This window comes from Lynx canadensis, chromosome D3, assembly GCF_007474595.2.
Source record: "Lynx canadensis isolate LIC74 chromosome D3, mLynCan4.pri.v2, whole genome shotgun sequence".
In the NCBI taxonomy this organism is placed as follows: Eukaryota; Metazoa; Chordata; class Mammalia; order Carnivora; family Felidae; genus Lynx; species Lynx canadensis.
This window is the reverse complement of record NC_044314.2, coordinates 85872762-85888114: the sequence shown is the minus strand read 5'-3', so window position 1 is coordinate 85888114 and position 15353 is coordinate 85872762. Positions and strand designations below refer to the sequence as shown.

The window sequence follows — 15353 nt, the reverse complement described above, 5'->3', positions numbered from 1 at the left end:
GTCTGAAGCTGTGAACCTGGTGGCTATACCGAGCTGTGTATCTAATAAAGGGGATGCACCCATTCATCGAGGACACTTGCATCATATTAATGATTTAGCTGGCCCAGAGCTCTGCTTGATTAACAAGGGGATAAATAAAGAAATGAGGAAGTTGTGTGTTCATTGAAAGGTTTTGGAAGTTAAAAGGTATTTTATGTTTGTTTACTGTCTCCCCCTGAGGAATGTAAAGGCCGTGAGAAAAGGGACTTTGTTTTCTCCTTGCTGTATCTTCTGGTACCTAGTAGGACCTCTACATAATAGGCTTTTAATAAATATTTATTGAATGAATGCATTTTGAACTCACTGGCGCTAGGAGAATTTACTAACTAAAGCAGAGATTTCCCAAACCATGCATTAGATTAATTAGGAAGGGGCACCTGCGTGGCTCAGTCCGTTGAGTGTCGGACTCTTGATTTTGGCTCAGATCATGTTTTACATTATGGTTTGTGGGTTCAAGCCCTGCGTCGGGCTGGCTCTGTGCTGACATCGTGGAGCCTGCTTGGGATTCTCTATCTTCCTGGTCTCTCTCTTCCTACCCTGCTTGTGCTTTTTCCTTCTCTCTCAAAATAAATAAACTTTACAGAAAGAAAGAAAAGGGGCACCTGGGTGGCTCAGTTGGCTGAGCATCTGACTTCCGCTCAGGTCATGATTTCAAGGTTTGTGAGTTTGAGCCCCAGACAGCCTGTTGGTGCAGGGCCCACTTCAGATCCTCTGTCCCCCTATCTCTCTGCCTCTTCCCTGCTTATGCTCTCTCTCTCTCTCTCAAAAAATAAACAAAACATTAAAAAAAAGAAGCAAGAAAAAAAATTGGGAAGATTTAAAAAATATCTGCATATCTGGGGGCACCTGGGTGGCTCAGTTGGTTAAGCATCCGACTTCAGCTCAAGTCATGATCTTGCAGTTCCTGGTTCAAGTCCCACATCAGGCTCTCTGCTATGAGCACAGAGCCCGCTTTGGATCCTGATCGTGTCTCCCTCTTTCTCTGCCCCTCCTCCACTTGTGCTTTCCTTCTCTCAAAAATAAATAAACATTAAAAAAAAATCTACCTATCTGGCTTTGCCTTGAAACATGGAGTCAGAATCTCTAGGGAAGGAGCAGAGGACTCTAACCTGTTTTCCAGCTCTAGTGACTTTTTTTCTCAATTAAGATAAAATTCACGTAACATAAAATTTACCATTTTAATCATTTTAAAGGGTACAATTCAGTGGTTTTAAGAATATTTACAGTGTTTTGCAGCCATCAACACTGTTTAATTTCAGAATATCTTCATCATTCCGAAAAGAAACCTGGACTCATTAAGTAGTAACTCCCATTAACCACCAAGCTACTTTCTGTCTCTGTGGGTTTGCCTATTCCGGATCTTTCATATAAATGGAATCATACAATATCTGGCCTTATGTAGTCTGGCTTCTTCACTTAGTAAGATGTTTTCAGGGTTCATTCATGTTGAATGGGACGTTCAGCATGTGTCACTGCTTCATTCCTTTTATTATTTATGTATTCTTTTATTCCTTTATTTATTTTAAGTTTATTTATTTATTTTGAGAGAGAGAGAGTGCCAAAGAGAGGAGAGAGAGAATCCAAAGCAGGCTCCACACTATCAGTGTGGAGCCTGAAGCGGGACTCAAACCCATGAACTGTGAGATCATGACCTGAGCTGAAATGAAGGGTGGGAAGCTTAACCGACTGAGCCACCCAGGTGCCCCGCTTCATTCCTTTTAATGGCTGAATAATACTCCATTGGATGGATAGACTACATTTTGTCCATCCGTTGGTAGACATTTGGGTCAGCTATTATAAATAGCTGCTTTAAAAAATTATTTTAAACTGTTTATTTATTTAGAGAGAGAGGGAGAGAGAATATCCCAAGCAGGCTTTGCACTGTCAGCGCAGAGCCCAACTTGGAGCTAGATCCCACTAGATCCCACGAACTATGAGATCATGATCTGAGCTGAAATCAAGAGTCAGATGCTTAACCAACTGAGCCACCCAGGTGCCCCTGAATAGCTGCTTTTAACATTCACATATAAGTTTTTGTGTAGTTACATGTTTTCATTTCTCTTGGACTTACTTAAGAGTAGAATTGCTGGGTCATATGATAATTCCATATCTAACTTTTTGTGGAACCACCAAACTTCCACAGTGACTGCACCATCTCTTCTCACCAGCAATGTATGAAGGTTCCGGTTTTTCCATGTTCTTGCCAGTACTTGTTATTTTCCTTTTTTTTTTTTTTGGTATTATACCCATCTGACTATAAAGTTCTATCTCATCGTGGTTTTGATTTGTATTTTTCTAATAACTCATGATATTGAGCATCTTTTTGTGTGCTCTTGGCCATTTGTATATATTCTTTGGAGACATGTCTAAGTCCTTTATCCACTTTTTAATTGGGTTATTGTCTTTTTGATGTTCAGTTGTAAGACTGTTTTGTGTATTCTGAATACTAGACCCTTGTCAGATATATGATTTGGAAATATGTTCTTTTCTCGGGGTTGTCTTTTTACTTTCTTGATCATGTCCTTTGATGCACTAAAGTTTTAAAATTTGATGAAATCCAATTTATCCTTTTTTTTTTTTGCTGCTTGTGCTTTTTTTTTTTTTATGTTTTTTGTTTTTTTGGTTTACTTATTTTTGAGAGAGAGAGAGAAAGACAGAGCACAGGCAGGGGAGGGCCAGGGAGAGAGGGAGACACAGAATCCAAAGCAGGCTCCAGGCTCTGAGCTGTCAGCACAGAGCCTCTCAGAGCCTGACACGGGGATTGAACTCATGAGCCATGAGATCATGACCTGAACTGAAGTCAGAACTCAACTGACTGAGCCACCCAGGCACCCCTGTTGCTTGTGCTTTTGATGTTCTCCTTAAGAAACTGTTGCTTAATCCAAGTTCACAAAGATTTTTACTTATGTTTCCTTCTAAGGTTTTGAGTAGTTTTAGCTCTTCCATTTAGGTCTTTGATCAATTTAGAGTTAATTTTTTTAAAGTTTATTTATTTATTTTGAGAGAGGGAGAGAGCAGGGGAGGGGCAGAGAGAGAGGGGAGGGAGAATCCCAAGCAAACAAACCCTAAGATCCTGACCCAAGCCAAAATCAAGATTCAGATGCCCAACCAACTGAGCCACCCAAGTGCCCTATTTTTGAGTTAATTTTTATATATGGGGTGAGGTAGGAGTCCAGCTTTATTCTTTCACATATGGATATCCTGGTGTCAAAGCACTACTTGTTGAAAACACTGTTCTTTTCCCATTGAGTAGTCTTGGCATCCGTGTCAAAAATATTGATCATTGGGAGGGAGGGGAGGGTGGGTGATGGGTATTGAGGAGGGCACCTTTTGGGATGAGCACTGGGTGTTGTATGGAAACCAATTTGTCAATAAATTTCATATATAAAAAAAATATTGATCATTAATGTATGGATTTATTTCTGCACTCTCAGTTCTATTCCATTGATCTGTCCTTATGATAATACCATACTGTTTGATTATTATATCTTTGTAGTAAATTTAAAATTAGGATGGAAGTAAGAGTTCTCTAATTTTGTGCTTCTTTTTTCAAGATCATTTTGGCTGTTGGTATTCTCTTGCAATTCCATATGAATTTTAGAATAGCTTGTCCATTTCAATAAAAATAGTATTTAGAGTTTTGATAAGGAATGTGTTCAATCTGTAGATGAATTTGGAGAGTGTTACCATCTTCACACTATTAAATCTTCCAGTCCATTAACACAGGCTGTCTTTTTTTTTTAGGTCTTCTTTAATTTCTTTTTCTTTTCTTTTTTTTTTTTTAAGTTTACTTATTTATTTTGAGGCAGGGAGGAGCAGAGAGAGAGGAAGGGAGAGAGAGAATCCTAAGCAGGTTCTTTGCTGCCAGCGCAGAGCCCAGTGTGGGGATCGAACTCATGAACCATGAGATCATGATCTGAGCCAAAATCAGGAGTTGGATGCTTAACGAGCTGAGTCACCCAGGTGCCCTAGGTCTTCTTTTTAGTTTTTTATTTTATTTATTTATTTTGAGAGGAGAGAGAGCAAGCAGGGGAGGGGCAGAGAGAGAGAGAATCCCAAGCAGGCTCCACACTGTTAGTGCAGAGCCCGATGCAGGGCTTGAACGCACGAATGGTGAGATCATGACCCGAGCTGAAATCAAGAGTTGGATGCTTAACCGACTGAGCCATCCAGGTGCTCCCCCCCGCCCCCCAGGTCTTCTTTCATATCTTCAATAGTGTCTTCTAGTTTTCAGTGTACAATTCTTACAGTTTCTTAGTTAAATTTATTCCTAAGTATTTTATTCTTTTTGATGTTATCATAAATGGAATTTTAAAAATTAATTTTATTTTTGGATTGTTCATTGCTAGTGTATATTGATCTTACATCCTGCAACTTTGCTGAACTTGTTTAATGCCTGTTACAGGTTTTTAAGGATTCTTTAGAAGTTTTCTGTATATAAGATCATGTAGGGGCGCCTGGGTGGCGCAGTCGGTTAAGCGTCCGACTTCAGCCAGGTCATGATCTCGCGGTCCGTGAGTTCGAGCCCCGCGTCAGGCTCTGGGCTGATGGCTCAGGGCCTGGAGCCTGTTTCCGATTCTGTGTCTCCCTCTCTCTCTGCCCCTCCCCCGTTCATGCTCTGTCTCTCTCTGTCCCAAAAAAAATAAATAAACGTTGAAAAAAAAAATTAAAAAAAAAAAATCATGTAACTCTGCAAATACAGAGTTTTACTTCTTCCATTGCAATTTGAATGCCTTTCATTTCTTTTTCTTGCCCAATTGCCCCATGTAGAACTTTCAGAACAGTGCTGAATAGAAGTGGCAAGAATGTACATACTTGTTTTTGCTCCTGATCTTAGGGGCATGATTTCAGTCTTTTTTTTTTTTTTTTCCTGTTAATGTACTTTATTTATTTATTTATTTATTTAATATATGAAGTTTATTGTCAAATTGGTTTCCATACAACACCCAGTGCTCATCCCAAAAGATGCCCTCTTCAATGCCCATCACCTCCCCTCTCCTCCCTCCCACCCCCCATCAACCCTCAGTTTGTTCTCAGTTTTTAAGAGTCTCTTATGCTTTGGCTCTCTCCCACTCTAACCTCTTTTTTTTTTTTTTTCCTTCCCCTCCCCCATGGGTTTCTGTTAAGTTTCTCAGGAGGATCCACATAAGAGTGAAAACATATAGTATCTGTCTTTCTCTGTATGGCTTATTTCGCTTAGCATCACACTCTCCAGTTCCATCCACGTTGCTACAAAGGGCCATATTTCATTCTTTCTCATTGCCATGTAGTACTCCATTGTGTATATAAACCACAGTTTCTTTATCCATTCGTCAGTTGATGGACATTTAGGCTTTTTCCATAATTTGGCTATTGTTGACAGTGCTGCTATAAACATTGGGGTACAAGTGCCCCTATGCATCAGTACTCCTGTATCCCTTGGGTAAATTCCTAGCAGTGCTACAGCTGGGTCATAGAGTAGGTCTATTTTTAATTTTTTGAGGAACCTCCACACTGTTTTCCAGAGCGGCTGCACCAGTTTGCATTCCCACCAACAGTGCAAGAGGGTTTCCGTTTCTCCACATCCTCTCCAGCATCTATAGTCTCCTGATTTGTTCATTTCGGCCACTCTGACTGGCGTGAGGTGATATCTGAGTGTGGTTTTGATTTGTATTTCCCTGATGAGGAGCGACGTTGAGCATCTTTTCATGTGCCTGTTGGCCATGTGGATATCTTCTTTAGAGAAGTGTCTATTCATGTTTTCTGCCCATTTCTTCACTGGATTATTTGTTTTTTGGGTGTGGAGTTTGGTGAGCTCTTTATAGATTTTGGATACTAGCCCTTTGTCCGATATGTCATTTGCAAATATCTTTTCCCATTCCGTTGGTTGCCTTTTAGTTTTGTTGATTGTTTCCTTTGCTGTGCAGAAGCTTTTTATCTTCATGAGGTCCCAATAGTTCATTTTTGCTTTTAATTCCCTTGCCTTTGGAGATGTGTCAAGTAAGAAATTGCTGCGTGTGAGGTCAGAGAGGTCTTTTCCTGCTTTCTCCTCTAGTGTTTTGATGGTTTCCTGTCTCACATTCAGGTCCTTTATCCATTTTGAGTTTATTTTTGTGAATGGTGTAAGGAAGTGGTCTAGTTTCATTCTTCTGCATGTTGCTGTCCAGTTCTCCCAGCACCATTTGTTAAAGAGACTGTCTTTTTTCCATTGGATATTCTCTCCTGCTTTGTCAAAGATTAGTTGGCCATACTTTTGTGGGTCTAGTTCTGGGGTTTCTATTCTATTCCATTGGTCTATGTGTCTGTTTTTGTGCCAATACCATGCTGTCTTGATGATTACAGCTTTGTAGTAGAGGCTAAAGTCTGGGATTGTGATGCCTCCTTCTTTGGTCTTCTTCTTCAAAATTACTTTGGCTATTCGGGGCCTTTTGTGGTTCCATATGAATTTTAGGATTGCTTGTTCTAGCTTCGAGAAGAATGCTGGTGCAATTTTGATTGGGATTGCATTGAATGTGTAGATAGCTTTGGGTAGTATTGACATTTTAACAATACTTATTCTTCCAACCCATGAGCATGGAATGTTTTTCCATTTCTTTATATCTTCTTCAATTTCCTTCATAAGCTTTCTATAGTTTTCAGCGTACAGATCTTGTACATCTTTGGTTAGATTTATTCCTAGGTATTTTATGCTTCTTGGTGCAATTGTGAATGGGATCAGTTTATTTGTCTTTCTGTTGCTTCATTATTAGTGTATAAGAATGCAACTGATTTCTGTACATTGATGTATCCTGCAACTTTGCTGAATTCATGTATCAGTTCTAGCAGACTTTTGGTGGAGTCTATCGGATTTTCCATGTGTAATATCATGTCATCTGCAAAAAGTGAAAGCTTGACTTCATCTTTGCCAATTTTGATGCCTTTGATTTCCTAGCACTTCCAACACTATGTTAAACAACAGCGGTGAGAGTGGACATCCCTGTCGTGTTCAGTCTTTCATTTTTAACTATGATGTTAACTGTGGATTTTGCATAGATGCACTAGTACTAAGTTGAGGAAGTTCCCTTCTACTCCTGAATATTTTTATCATGAAAAGGTGTTGGGGTTTTGTGAAATGCTTTTTCTATATCAATTGAGTAGATCATGTGGTATTTTTCCTTTATTCTATTAATGTTGTATATTACATTGATTTTTTTACATATTGAACTACTGTTGCATTCTTGGGATAAATCCTACTTGATTATGATGTATGATTTTTTGTTTTTTTGAGAGAGTGAGTGGGGGAGGGGCAAAGGGAGAGAGAATCTTAAGCAGGCTTCATGGCCAGCACAGACCCCAGTGTGGGGCTCGATGCAAGACTTGATCTCACAACTGTGAGATTATGACCTGAGCCAAAATCAAGAGTTAGACACTTCACCGACTGAGCCAGCCAGGTGCCCCCGTGTATGATCCTTTTAATATGCTATTGGATTTGGTTTGCTAGTATTTGTTGAGGATTTTTGCATGTGTATTCATAAGGGATATTGGTCTGTAGTTTTCTTTCCTTATGATATCTTTATTTTGCTTTGGTATTAGGGCAACAGTGGCCTTACAAAGTGAGTTCCTTTCTCTTCTATTTTTGGAAGAATGAGAAGGATTGGTGTTAATTCTTCTTTAAATGTTTTGTAGAATTTACCAAGTTCTGTTCTTTGGTGTGTATGTGTTTATAATTGTGTCTTCTTGATGAATTGACCCGTTAGCAGTATATAATGCCCTTTGTCTTTTGTAACAGTTTTTGACTTGAAGTCTGTTTTGTTTGATGTAAGTGTAGTCACTCTAGCTATCTTCTGGCTACTGTTTGTATGGAGTATCTCTTTTATGTCCTTTTACTTTCAGCCTGTTTGTGTCTTTTTTTTTTTTAAGCCTATTTGTGTCTTTTAACCAAGAGTGAGTCTCCTTGTAGATAGCATATAGTCAGATCATGTTTCTTTTAAATCTACTCTGCTAATCTCTGCTTTTTAACTGAAGAGTTTAATTCATTTATATTTAATGTAATTATAGATTTGAAAGGACTTCTATTTTGCTATTTTTTTCTATATATTTCTTACATCTTTTTTGTTCCTCGGTTCCTCCATTATTGTTTCTTTTGTGTTAAATGGATGTTTCTTGTTTATTTTACTGTATACTTTCGAGTTATTTCTTAGTGGTTCCCCTTCTCCCAATGATTCTTGCACAAAAGTTTAACCCTTTGGAATCACCAAGCTAAAGGATATTGATTCTGAATGTTGTTGTAAAGACAAAAACCTTCCTATAGTGTGAATAACTACTACCTGCTGTATCCATCATAATCTGAAGTCAGATTGTCATACAGTGTTTTCTAGGAGTGTGGTGCATATTAAATGTAGTACATGTCAGGGAGAACATAAGCCAGACATGGCCATTCAGGAAATAAGGTTCAGAAATGAAGCCTTTTCTGTAGTGGGCAGTGGGTGTGGGTAGGTACAGTACCACAATGTTTCTTTTTCAGCTCATCCTTGGAATCCCAGAACAGGCCTTAAGTCTTCTCCACATGGCCATTGAGCCCATCTTGGCTGACGGGGCTGTCCTGGACAAAGGCCGCGCCATGTTCTTGGTGGCCAAGTGCCAGGTGGCTTCAGCAGCTGCTTATGATCCACCAAAGAAAACAGAAGGTAGGGAACCATACAGAGATTGCTATGCAATACTATTGCAGAAAAAAAATTAAATTTAGGACCCAGAAGAAGGAAGACATTAAATTTGGGATAGTATTTAAGTTCTCAAATACATGTTAAGATTTATGCAGTATTTAAAGTGCTTTGACATGCATGCTTGGTGTGAAGGTTGAGGGCAAGTGAATGATTATTTTAACCCTACAGAACCAAGTACCAGGCTGGAAATCAGGACTAAAGACCTTTTTTAAAACCTCCCCCTAGTGTATTTTTTTCTTCTCAAAGAGTAGAGTATAAAAGTATCGCTGGTACATGTTAAACCAATGAAAGTAGATGTCAAGTTTTGAAAACTGTATGCAAAGTGTTGAGTTAAACATTGTGCTTTTTTCCCATTTTCCATCAGCTCTGGAGGCAGCCATTGAGAATCTCAATGAAGCCAAGAACTATTTTGCAAAGGTCGACTGCAAAGAGCAAATCAGAGATGTTGTTTACTTCCAGGCCAGACTCTACCACACCTTGGGGAAGACCCAGGAGAGGAACCGATGCGCGATGCTCTTCCGGCAGCTGCATCAGGAACTTCCCTCTCATGGGGTGCCCTTGATAAATCATCTCTAGTGAGAGCATCCCTGCTGGGCCGCTATACAGAATATAAGATTTTGGCCTTCCCCTCCCTCCATGTAAATGATGTATTTGATGTCTGTCTTATCAATAAACTGCATTCTGATTAGTTTGTCTTATTTTGTTGCTAGAATATACATACTTGTTTTCTCCCTTTTCTTTTTGATAGCAAAAGATACCAACTTTTTGTTGATAAACAGCTGTTTTATTAATAAGCTATTACAAGTGTTAAAGGTTATGTTCTCTCTGGGCAAAGTTGCCAGTATCTTCTTAGGATCTGTGCACATTCTGCATCATCACAGGAATTTGTATTTAGCACCTATGCTCAGACATCAGCTCTTCTGGGTATCGGCAGGTCTCTCCAGGGGGTCAGTGGAGGTTTCTCTAAGACTTAGATTTTCCTTCTGAAGCTTCCCTGCTTTGTTGGACTGAGCTGGGGGGTTGTGGTGGGCCTGTGTGTGCTTGTAAGCACATGTTGGTTCTTGACTGGAAATTAAGAAGGAAAAGATCTGTTTATGGTTTTTAGACCAATGACAAGAAACAGATTTCAGTCACTTTCTGGGTATTTGTTTTCTTCTGTCTTCTACATTACTGTACTTCTTCTCTCTTTAACTATATAAATGAAGGATGATGATAACAAGTCTAGGAATTCATTATGAATGAGGGGATTATAAATTAAGAAAAGGTCTAAAGCTCAGAGGTGTGTGGATGCTATCACTCAAATATGTAGAGTATCTAATTTACACATCTCAACCCTGCCATTAAGCAGAACCAGTTATTGCTTTGCAAATTTATCTTATCCCTCAGTGTTCACAGGAAAATCACTCTGTTTCAAGTCCAAAACAGCAACAAGGAACCAACCAAATTTTTCAGCTTCTATCATTGGCTCTTTCTCCGTTAAATTTAAACCTTCTGATGGAAAATAATTTATCTCCAGGGCTCTTTGAAACAGCGTAAAACAACTCCCACTCATAGGGAGCATTTGCCGGCTAAAGACAGCCACTCTGGAAACAAGAGACTCTATAAAGATAGAGACAGTAAGTGGTATGTTGATGTTTAAAAATCTTAAATTAGGGGCGCCTGGGTGGCTCAGTCGGTTGAGCGTCCGACTTCGGCTCAGGTCGTGATCTCACGGTCCGTGAGTTCAAGACCCCCATTGGGCTCTGTGCTGACAGCTTGGAGCCTGGAGCCTGCTTCAGATTCTGTGTCTCCCTCTCTCTCTGACCCTCCCCCATTCATGCTCTGTCTCTTTCTGTCTCAAAAATAAATAAATGTTAAAAAAAATTAAAAATCTTAAATTAATTTGAAAGGTTATATATGGAGATAGAAAAAATTAAATATTCTTAAAGGCTGTAGAGTAAAAAGTAATTCTTCCTCCCAGGTAGTAACCACAATTACCAGTTTCTTTTTATTCTTCCAAATATAGTCTCTCATCTGATGTCAGTTTTGGCCCATGTATTTAAACTACAGTCTTTCTAGCCTAAGAAGTGATCACTCTGTCTCAGTGTAAGAAGGTTCAAGAGATGGGACAACATTGCTCAGCCGACCCCTCATGCATCAACATTGAAAACCAGAAATCATCAGATCTGACCAGGACTAACTACATGATTTGTGGGGCCAGTGCAAAGTAAAAATACAAAGCCTCTATTAAGTAGAGCATTAAACCAGGTAAGTGGCACAATTCAGTTGGAAACAGCAGAGTGACCCCCACATTCATAACTGGGTTACAACTCATTGGCTTTTTTCCTGGTGGAGCATTTGGTGAGGGAAGAGTCAGACTGGTGTAATTGTGGGTGATTTAATATAGGAATGTAACAAAATGATGATTTGTTTAAATGGGGAAAGGGTTTGGTGAGGAGGGAATTGAAGCTATATAGCCAGTGGCCCTTCGGGTCTACACCAGAGAACTTACAGAGAAGAAAGGTGTAGTGACCCAAGCCAGTGGCTTGGCATGGTGGGAACTCTACCAGCAGGTTTGGTGTTGAGTGTTTCCAGGCCTGGGGCAAATGGGAGCAAATATTTTAACACTTAACAGACTGCCCTGTTGTAATTTATGTAAATATACTAATACATTTAATCTTTACAAGAATCCTAAGAAGTTGGCTACAGCATTAATCCCATTTAACAGACAGGAAACCAAGGCATAAGGAGATTAAGTCACTCATTCACCCAAGGCCACACAGCTGGTAGGTTGCAGAGCTGGGAATCCAACCCAGTTGCTACATTACCCTAGAGCTGCCTGTTCCTGGAGTTTTGAAAAGCACTGTAATGTTTTTGTGAACATTCTTTTCCAGTTCATTGGGCACATAGTTGTCATTTATCTAGTGCCCAATATAGGCTAGACACTGTGCTGGGTACTTCCACACATACCATCTCTAATGCTTGTCGGCCAAATACCATTTTACACTTGAGGAGACTGCCTCAGAGAGTTGGCCTAATCCAGCCCCCTCACTAGTGAGGATCAGTCCCGGTGTACAGGCTTCTCAACCTCATCCCGGGACCACCTTTGAATTTTTTTTTTTTTTTTTCAACGTTTATTTATTTCTGGGACAGAGAGAGACAGAGCATGAACGGGGGAGGGGCAGAGAGAGAGGGAGACACAGAATCGGAAACAAGCCCCAGGCTCCGAGCCATCAGCCCAGAGCCCGACGCGGGGCCCGAACTCCCGGACCGCGAGATCGTGACCTGGCTGAAGTCGGACGCCCAACCGACTGCGCCACCCAGGCGCCCCATCGGGACCACCTTTGTATTGACCTATATGCCTTGAATGCGTCTACTTGTTCAGAGCATTTTACATTTTGCCCTGATGTTTTTGGGTATTACACTGATTTTTTTCTTTCTCGTAGCACATCTAAGACAAACGAAGAGCTTCATCTGTGTCCCTGCTGACTTCTCCTTTTATGCTGTTGTTTATGTTTGAGACTAATAAACATATTAATCTCACTGCTCATTGAAGGGAAACTTACCAGGCTTTTTTTCTTTTTTTTTTTTTTTTTTTCAACCGGTGTTTTTCTACTTTCCTGTTGAATGGGAAGGAATTCAATGAATTAAGTATATCAGCATGATTTATCCTGCTCTCTCTACCTGGATGTTCAAGGTTTGGAGAGTGGAATATTCCAGTGAACACCATGAGTAGAACATAGAACAGTTCCTAAAGGAAAAGACAAAGCCTTGGCAGGAGCTTATGATGCTGTCCTATGTGGTGAGATAGTTAAAAAAAAATTTTTTTTAATGTTTATTTATTTTTGAGAGAGCAAGACAGAGTGTGAGCAGGGGGAGTGGCAGAGAGAGAGGGAGACACGGAATCCGAAGCAGGCGCCAGGCTCTGAGCTGTCAGCACAGAGCCTGATGCGGGGCTCAAACCCACGAACTGTGAGCTCATGACCTGAGCCAAAGTTGGACGCTTCACCGACTGACCCATCCAGGCGCCCCAGTGGGATAATTTTTAAGTCTTACTTTTCAGCCCCTCCCTTGTACTGTCCAAGTTTTCTTAAAAATAAGATTCAGATGCTTTGTTTACTTATTTTCTTGGCAATCTGTGTTGTCAAGACAACAAGATCTGTGCCTAGAATAGGTCTTTCTAGTGTTCTTGGAGGAAAAAACCCAAAAAGCAAAGCCAATTTTTAAAAAAATTTTTATTTTAGAGATTGAGAGCATGAGCGGGGGAGAGGGGCGGAAGGGGAGAGAGAGAGAGAGAGAGAGAGAGAGAAAGAGAAAGAGGGAGGAGAGAGAGGGAGAGAGAGAGAGAGAGAGAGAGAGAGAGAGAGAGAGAGAGAGAGAGAGAGAGAATCTTAAGCGGGCTCTATGCTTAGCATGGAGCCTGATACAGGGCTCAATCCCACGACCTTGGGATCATGACCTGAGCTAAAATCAAGAGTTGGATGCTTGACTGACTAAGCAACCCAGATGCCCCAAGCAAAGCCAATTTTTATTTTCATATCTCTAAGAAGAAAATGGTTTCCTTCAGTGGGATGATTCCTATCATAAGAAAGGCCAAATGTCAATGAAAGGCAATTATGATGTTCTCTGCTTTTTTCTAATTCACTTCAATAAGGAAGGCACATAATTGATGGGGTTTTAAGCTCTGTACTAAGTATATTAATAGTTAGCACCTCTGAGCACATACGTGCCAGGCACCAAGCTGTTATCTTCACACACGTAATTGTATTTAAACTGAACCTGTGAACTAGGTTTGTTATCTCCCTTTGACAGCTGATGAAACCGAAATCCCTTGTCCAAGACCATAGACCTGGTAACTAGCAAAGCTGGGATTTGAGCTACATCTGTTTTGACTCCAAAGTCACTGCTTTCAACCACAATGCTAAAGGTAAACAAATGTTTCAGATGTGGTACTCATCTGTCCTCCAGGAATTTATAGCTCTCTTGGCAAGTCTGAACCCATTAGTGAAAAGGAAGGAATAGAGACAACCTGGTGGCTGAGCATCCATTACGTGGTATAGTCCTTGCCACAGGAGGTCAGAGAGGGAAGAGATCAAGGAGGGCCTGGGTCATAACATTTCAGGAACTTCTTGCAGAAAGTAGTGGATCTTGGGCTAGAGTTTGGATTTGAATGGGCACTTTCTTGCCTGTCTCACATAACTGGCTTCTTGCTTTATACAGCTGTATGTATATCTAAGTTTCTGCCTGTTAGTTATAGTGTTCTAATAAGACATAGATGATTTAGTAACATGATATAAACATACAGAATTGTATATTTTAACAAGTAGCAGGTACAGACATCAACCAATATCTATTTTGGTTTCTTTAGTAAAGCAGGGGTTGCCAAGCTATTGCTCACATGGGTCAAATCTGACATGTCGCCTGTTTTTAGAAGTCTTGCTAGCTGAGATTGGTTGAAACATTTTTAAATGGTTGAAGAGAAATCAAAACAATAATATTTTGTGACATGGGAAAATGAAATACAATTTGAGTGTCTGTAAATAAGAGTTTTATTGGAACACAGCCACACCCATTCATTTATTTTTGTCTATGGCTGCTAGAATGGCAGAGTGAGAAGTTGTCACAGAGACCACATGGCCTGAAAGCCAAAAACATTTACTATCTGGCCCTTTACAAAAAAAGTTTGCTGACCCCTGACATAGAGTCAGATATGTTCAAAATGCTCCCTAATACATATTTTGGGGGAGAATATAGCAAACTATAGAAAAATAAAGAACCATGCATCCACCACTCAGAACTGACTTAACATTTTACCGTTTGCTTCAAATACATTCATAAATGAAAGGCACAAAACTGTCTGGGTTGCTTGTCTCTATTCTCTGTCCCTACTCCCGTCTTTGTAGCAGATTGTCATGAATTTAATTTACAGCCAATCCCTATTAACCTTTTTAAAAAACACTTACGTGTAAGCATGTGTCCATGAACAAGATAGACTATGTGGGGGTTTTAAATACAAACTGTACATCATACTGTATTCTGCAACTTGCTCCTTTACACAGCATTCTGGTTTGGGGATCTTCCCATATGTGTACAAATAGATGTAATGTACTCCTTTGAACTATTGACAGTATCCCATCAAACGGCCATAACACGTTTTGTTTATCCATTCCCCTGATGAACATTTAGGAAGGCTATTTCCGGGTTTTCACTATTACCACAAACGCATGAGACCTGGTGAATATCAGAAAGGGTGTACATCTTGTCCAAAAGCTCTGAATTGTCTATGAGGGCTCCTGTAGCATGGAAATACCAGAGGACCTCAACAGAAATCCACCCAGTTGACAAGAGGACTTTGAACCTTTAATTACTTTGGCCTTTGACTCCCCTCTGGACTTGATTCCCTTTTGGCTTCTTGGCAGGGTCAGGGAAGACATCCCTTGGGTAACTTTTGGTTCAGGACTGGGTTTCAAAACCATCTAAGGCCGGCAGGTCAGGTAACCCTTGAGGTCTTCTCTCTCCCTCCCCCTGCAGTGCTGTTTAGTCCCAGATGGGGGACTAAACACACTCTTAAGGCTCCAGCAAAGTACGGCACCCAAAGGGGTAGACTGTGAAGAATATGATGTATCTCACAAAAAGCATCTAAGTAGTTTTGGG

General features: G+C 40.2%; 1 protein-coding gene across 1 annotated transcript in view; it reads left to right on the top strand.

Moving 5' to 3' along the window:
• Window positions 1-9408, top strand: part of ANAPC5 (anaphase promoting complex subunit 5) — a 45117-nt gene extending 35709 nt beyond the window's left edge. Inside the window, exons 16-17 of the mRNA XM_030336772.2 lie at window positions 8522-8684; window positions 9085-9408. Coding sequence (XP_030192632.1) covers window positions 8522-8684; window positions 9085-9296 — 375 coding nt within the window. The 3' untranslated portion in view covers window positions 9297-9408. The remainder of the gene's footprint in view (window positions 1-8521; window positions 8685-9084) is intronic.
• The last annotated feature ends 5945 nt before the right edge of the window (window positions 9409-15353 follow it).